At 37.0% G+C, this 7,428-nt stretch overlaps 1 protein-coding gene across 1 annotated transcript in view; it reads left to right on the top strand.

Annotated features, from left to right (window-relative positions):
* The first annotated feature begins 3,164 nt into the window (after positions 1 to 3,164).
* SDCCAG8 (serologically defined colon cancer antigen 8) overlaps positions 3,165 to 7,428 on the top strand; it is a 130,125-nt gene continuing 125,861 nt past the window's right edge. The window contains exon 1 of the mRNA XM_009321262.1: positions 3,165 to 3,185. Within this exon, the coding sequence (XP_009319537.1) occupies positions 3,165 to 3,185 (21 nt within the window). The remainder of the gene's footprint in view (positions 3,186 to 7,428) is intronic.

Here is a 7,428-nt window from a genome sequence, read left to right on the forward strand (position 1 = left end):
TTGTTTGAAGTAATTTTATGACTTGCACCAAAAATAACAGGATGTTTATTTTTATTTTTTTACTAAATCAAAGGTTTCAATTTGCCTCAACTGGGCAAGGAATGACTCGGGACTTCCTGGTTCACTGTCATGTCTTGATATTGATGTTTCAGCTTTTTTTTTACTGCCACCTTACAAAGGACTTTACTATGTGCTGAGACAATATAAAAATAAAAATAAATTCACCTTGTCAGACATTTAAGTAATACCCAGTAATATTAACCGGACCAACTGAAAACAGTTATTGTGTAGGTTACATAAACCAGGTAAATAGAATTAGAGACCATGAAAGCAATGTCAGAAGTTCTAGCAGACAAAAACTTCTTGCTTCTTAACAAACTAGAGCTCAAGGCATGATGAATAAAAACTTTAAAACATTTCTACTATGTGTGGGTACTGAAATGTGATTCAGACATCAGGAACTGAAGCTGTTGGGTAATTTAGTTCCTAGTTCTGTTACAAACACTGACCTCCTCTAAGCAAGTAACCAGGCAGCATTTTGAAATGATACACTTGCAACGATAATCCTGCAAGAGATCAATGAAAACCAGATTCTGGAGTGTCAGTCTGCCCTAAAGGAGGAAGTCAACTGTTGCTATTTTCAGTTTCAGCAACACAACACCTGAACACGTTTAACTTTGACAGCTGAAGTTGCCAATACAGTATGCTAAAGAAAATGCAGTCGGGCCGCAAAAATGGAAAAAAGCAAGAGGGTGTGTTTGTTTAAGAAAAGCTAGAAAAAATACACATGCAGGATGCAAGACAATTATATGTGATTTACAAGTTGCAAATACTAAAGAAATAAATATTTATTCTAGGAAAAAAGAAAAAGACGCTACTGGATAATGCCAAGCAATAAAGTCCCTATAGCAAGCTAAAGAATATAATACAATAGCATTATATTGGGCCTTACACTGTTGCGTAAAACAGATTCTGCCACGCACTGAAGTCATCTGCGGTACCTGAAGATTCACTGACTTCACCAAGACCTGGGGCAGACAACTTACCCATGCTCAAGGAAGTCAAAAATAAAATTTTGAATGAGAAAAAGAACCAATAAAACTAATATGGTATGAAGATTCAGCACAAAATAAATTCCATGTGGCAAACTACGATTAATAGAAACAATACATTTTCTGCGATGGCTACCTTGTTTCAGATATTGTTACTGCCAAACTTCAAAAAAAAGTTTGTGACATCTGTAGACTTTCAAGTGATTGGCTCAAGCTATGCCCAAGCTTGAGTTCACACTGGCATTTTTTTTGTGTCAATATGTTCTTCCGTTGCTCATTCTTGGATTTTTGTTTGTTTTTTAAACATTTATTCTTTTTTGCAATACACCTACTGACTATATCCAGCTACTCCTTTTCACTAATTCCAGTTCTGTGCCAGCAGCATTACCTTTCTTACTGTTCTCCAACTAGGAAGAAAACTGAAGAGAACAAAACCATGCAGTACCATCTACAGAAGAGGAAGAAGTCAAAAAAAATTAGCATGTTCATCAGAAGCCTCTCTGCAGCTCCCCATAAAACAAGCGGACACAATTCTCTAAATTACAAATCTGTTTTCAACAGATGAAAAACAGCCGCACACTTCCATTCTTCAACTGGCATTTCAGACCTTTATGAATTTGCACCTCCTTTTGATATGCTACACCAGATATATCTGTAGGACTAATATTGGGCATGCAATTGCACCTCTCAAAAGAGCACTCAGCAAGAAAAAGTTACACATAGGATTCCTTGCAATATATCGGGACTGCAACTGGTCTAAAAAGAGATCACAAGGTACATTTAGAAGCTGATGAATTAAGATTTGATTAAATCTTAATATTAAATATTAAAAAATAAATCTTAAATATTAAAAATACGCTACAGAATTTGTGATCCAAATGGTAATAGTTAAAACTAAAAACATTTATTTTGACAATCAGGCATGAATTATGACAGACTTAGAACTAATTGATTTCACTAAGGTTCCTAAAGATTCAAGTTAGTGTAGACTTCGCCAAAATAAAGGCACTACCCAATTATCTCCAATATGGCCCAATAAAAAAATTAGCGTGATGTTTAAAGGACTACTAGAGCATGATGACTGGGCAGCATTTAGAAGAAAAATAGTTTTTGAACAAGACCTTCTATTATGTTTATCAGCAAGAACTGTAATAGTAAAATAAACACAAAATGACCACAGAGGGCAATATCATCTGTAACATGAAAATATTGTAGTGGTTCCATAATTCTTACATCAACCAGTTGCAATCATTCTTCAAAACTCTCTGCTAATCCAAAAGCTAAACAAAAAGAAGTTCTGGGTTCTCAGAGGTTCCTCAACGGCTTCCTGGATAATTTCTGCTTACAATTAAAAAAAAATTTGTAATGGCCAGTTTCACGGTCAACTTGAAGCTAAAATTCAAGCTGTGTTTTTGACTTGTGAATCACCTCAAAAAGCGGTTCTTACAGGAAGGGTTTGACCCTCATATTACATGACTATCCCCTTTGGAAACCAAGTACAATAAAAAGAAAACATGATCATTTAAAGAATGGGGAGATGGATAAGCAGAAGTGTAATCTTCATTAACCTCACAAAACTGGGGTGGCTTTTTTGTGATAACAAAAATATGTAGGAAATAAAGATTTTAATTATTAAATTAAGCTCGTATACAGCTGAACATATATAAGACATGAAGGTCTGAAAAATATAAAAGGCTATTTTTACTGAAATGTCTTTTCAAGACATAGCTTAAGAAATGCACATCAAGTAGAAGGAATAATCCTTAATAGAAACTACACCTGACTCAAAAGTTGCAAGCAGAAAATAGATGGAGACTAGCAATGCCTTAGCAGAAAATACCATATACGCTTGCACCTTTCTTATCTCTCCCTTGGCACCGGGTTATAGCTATACTTGGAGAAAAGATACTGGGTTTGAGTCAGGCCAAAGGTCCATCTATGTGGCCATTCTTACACTCTTGGGAAAATTCCAAAGGAAAAAAAAATTAAGTAAAACTGCAGCATTACCCATTAAGTGTCTTCTATTTAGTAAATTAAATTAAGTAGAATAATTCCTGACATCAAGGTTCCTGCAATGATACGGTTCCACAGGACCAAATAATCAGTTAAGTCATGGGGGACAGCGGGGAGAAGGTGAGATTAATGAAAGAAAGAAAAATATACGTTCATAAGAAAACAGAAAAGATATCATGACATTCCAGTTCCCTGCATTTTTCTGCCTAATCTTGAAATGTAATCCACAATGAGAAGACAAATAAGAGATAATTGAAAAGGCTTTGGTTTTGAACACAGAACAGAATGCATATTTAGATGGCAAAATATTTGCAATTCAATAGAAAAATCATCAACAAAATTATTTAAGCATGTCATTTTGAGGGAAAAGTCTTAAAGTACAACTAATTTAATGCATTCAGTGTATTGCTACTTTCAGACCATAATGGTTAGCTAATGGATTGATTACAAGTTCTCCATGCAATACCACAGCTGAAGACTAACAAAATACCTTGTGCACAAAGAAACATCTTGGAAATGCCAGGGAGTGGCACCACTTTGTATTATTGCTCTGAAAAGCTCAATAATTGCAGTTCTTCCTGGAAAGAAACAAAATGAGCAGAACCAGAATCTCATTTGGAATGAGGTACAAAATGAGATGAGATCTGGAAGGCCCATCACACAGACTTTAGAAGATTCAGCTATTTGTCAAGGAAGATACCCGCTTAGCTTCATGGAAAAGATCAGAATATAAAACATTTCAGTTCACAAGAATGGAAACAAGTAAACAGAAGATCCTATTACAAAAACGCCAATCCTTGCAATAAACGCAGCAGAACTAAAGAAGCGAGACTGCAAGAGGGCTGCAGTTGTTGGACCTGAATCAGCTCACTAGGCCCACCAGTGGATGATGTTGGAGCTCTAAAAAGCACCTAGCTAAGGAAAAGTCTACTTTTCAGAAACAATTTCTAAGGGGAGAAAAAGAAAAGGAGAAAAGAAAAGGAGAAAAAGTAGTACCATGATTATGTTGGGCTCACATGGGAAAAAACTATCATGTTTTATTGAGTATTCTATTCCGCGGATGAAAAGAAAGAAGATGCTTCATATCTCTGTTTTGAATGAATAAAACCAATTTCTCTAAACGTATAGCAAACAGCACTTTTCTAGAATTCACAAAAATCACACACTTCAAAACTAGTAAGTAGGCAAGAAAAAGCTATGAAAATATTTGAAAACTTACAGCCTTGCATTCTGTGAAAGAGAAGATACCAATATTAGTCTGGCACAAAAATCCTGCTTTTCCTTGTACAAAGGCCACACCACTTAACAGAACCAATTCTCCTCCCCCTTTTCGTATCTGCTTTGCAGAGAAACATTTTTTTCATCCAGTGATATGTTCTGAATGTTTAGTCTGTGGCTGTGGACATTTTACATATCAAGAACAGTAAGTAAAGGCTAACAATAAGAACAAACCCAAGATCTTAATTATTTTGTTTTCTTGGACTTACACATAACCCACCGCCTTTCTGACCGCAGTAGTCTACAGTGGCACAGGGGACAGCCAGATAGGACAGCTAAGCAGACCAAATGTATCTTTGCTACTTCTTCCAAGCTTGACACTGCTGTCCCCATTCTGAGTACTTGCTCTGGCACTCATCTGACCACACAATAAGATAATTCAATTTGCTAACCCAAGGGAGGAGGGGGGCGAAAAAAACCTCAAGCAAAACAAAAAGAAAAGAAATAGTTTTCTGTTGGACTAGTCGAGTGAATCAACTTCTCATGTACTTAGAAAAGTACCAGAGCCACTGCGACAGAGCAGTACAGCCATGCTGCATCAAAAACAGAGGAGAGTGAGTAACTGGGAATACTCCACGCAGAAGCATTAAGATGTGAGAACTGCTAGTCAGCCTGTTTAACATCCACCTACTCCCAGACTTACTTTTTATCCACCATCTAAGAGCCTGCATGATACGCTTCAACTTCAGTGATGCAGCACTGAGTACTTTCCCAAACACAGGCCTCCCTCTCTAAAATCTAACTATGTCAGGTATCTACTAAAACGTCTTTGTGGTTTTTATTTGTCCCTTATCTTGGACAAGCTGCTTTTGATGTCATACATGACAAAAAAATACATATAGTAATTTAAAGTATATGGGTTTTTTTGAAGGTCAAACAAAATTTTAATTAAAAAGGTCATTCCAACTACAAATGCACCCATAAAATAAAAACAGTCTCCCAGCTTTTTGGGGGTAGAGCGGGAGAAACTAAACTACAAGAGCGAACCAAGCATTTGCAATTTATTTCAATATTTTTATGCATGTATAACTGTACAACAGACAGATACACAAAGTTGTTTAAACAAGTTGGTTGTACTCTCTTCCCACCCTAATTTGCATGCATTACGTTACAGTTACACAAGACCACATACTATTTTTCCCCAGAACATCTGCCTCATTCAATGCACTGGATGGACTCTGATCCAGGAAGCATTAGCATTGTGCACTGAAGGAAGCTGCTCTCTGTAGATCCGTCCATTGAAAATGCGTAGATACACAATGATCAATACTAGAACGGAAGAAATGCAGGCATTCGGTAAGAGCATTACAAACCCGATAGACAATGAAAGACCCCCACAGGCTCACTTAGCACAGTGAAGATGTGTATCTTAGAAAAGATACACATCTCTAACGCTAGCTCCCAGCTAGCAAATCTGAAGCTTCATCCCCCAGCAACAAAGAATTTTCTTTTCTCAAATTTCAAACAGTCTCCTTGTCACAACCATGTCGATTTTTACTACATTATGTAGCATGTTCTTCAAAGAGGGGGAAGTGCATGCCATTGTGTCCTTTTACAACCTCACAAGTGCTAGAAGCAGATATAAGATTTTCTGCAAGTAAATTCTGCTATCTTCACGGATTCAATGCCTGACTGCCCTGTTCAAAATTTTCTAAAGGAAAACCAGAATTTCACAGACTTTATTGGCTTTCTAGTCAAAGTAAAACCAATCTGTTTTACCTCAGTTCCATTCTGCCTGCAAAGCTAAGAAATGCAGCACGGACACGGAAATTGTCTTTTTAGGAGACTCAAGGAGACACTACGGTATCAATATACATTATAGACCTTTTTCCTGCATTTGCAAGAACTGGCAATGGTACTTCAAAATCAATTCTGCAGCTGCTTATGCCTCAGGTTTAATTCCAGTTACTCAACGAAGCTTCCTAGCTCCCACCTACAAGTGAACATAGACTTTTCCAGTTCGCTTTCATAACCCAGTTCTTTTCTGGCTTGTATGTTATCAACAGAATTGTTAAAAAATTCTGCCTGCCAAGTCCGCTACAGCTGATGAAGCACAATATAGCAAGAACCCATTCTTCTTTGCAGAAGTCAGTTAGAATAGATATGGGAAACAGTGACCTGTCAGAAAAAAAAAAAAAAGTAGTACCATGGTAAAGTAAGTTTGGTAACAACTCTTACGTCAGAATGTTTCTCTTTAAAAGAATTAAAGAAAACATTTTTATCTGATCCGTTACAAATAACTTTTAGGTTCTTGAGATTTTGTCAAAATTCCGTGTCTCCTCAGCTACACTATTCTTTCTATTTAGCCAGCCTTTCTGACCTCCTTCAGCCAAAAAAAAAAAAAAAGACAAACAAGAACAACAAAACATTTACATGAAAGTGACAAAGGGTTTTAAAAAATAATAATCAAAGAGTAAGGGGAGATTCTTTGTGGTATTTATGTTTAACTTTTTTCCTCGTTAAATAAAATCTAAATTTCAGGAGCTTCCATACTAACAGAGTTCAGTTGCAGTAAGACAGACTTTTCAGCATCTGGACATAAAGCAATTCCCAGAGGAAATTAATCATAGGAAATCACAGTATATTTAATCATGTCTTAGTTCAGTTTACAAAAACTATCCCGTCCCGTGTATCGTTTTACACAAGCAAGCCCAGGGTCAAGAGCACTGTCGCACTGTCACAATGTCTTGAATGGCATTCCAAAGGAGAAAAGATGATCGTCGCAGTGCTAGAACAGCCTTTATTCTTTCAGAGTAGTTAAATATTTTATGTATTTTTTTGCTTTCACTGGGAAAAAAAAAAATTCTGGAAGAAAATAATTTCTTCAAAGTGCAGATCAGTGGACGCTATCTGTAATCTCTTGTCGTAAGAACGCAATTCTTACGTACCTTCAACTCACCAGCATGGCATCTACATCTCATTTCTTCCAGAAAGCCGTAAGAACAGAGGGACTAATTGTCAGCTCATCTTAAAAACGCCTAAAAACAGGCCCCCAAAGGCTGTCAACCAGCGCACGCCATCCCCGCTCCTGTCACCAGCGGGCTCCCCGGGGCTGGTACCCACACCTACTACACCCAAGGGCCAC

The sequence above is a fragment of the Pygoscelis adeliae genome, unplaced genomic scaffold (assembly GCF_000699105.1).
Source record: "Pygoscelis adeliae isolate BGI_AS28 unplaced genomic scaffold, ASM69910v1 Scaffold463, whole genome shotgun sequence".
Classification (NCBI taxonomy): Eukaryota; Metazoa; Chordata; class Aves; order Sphenisciformes; family Spheniscidae; genus Pygoscelis; species Pygoscelis adeliae.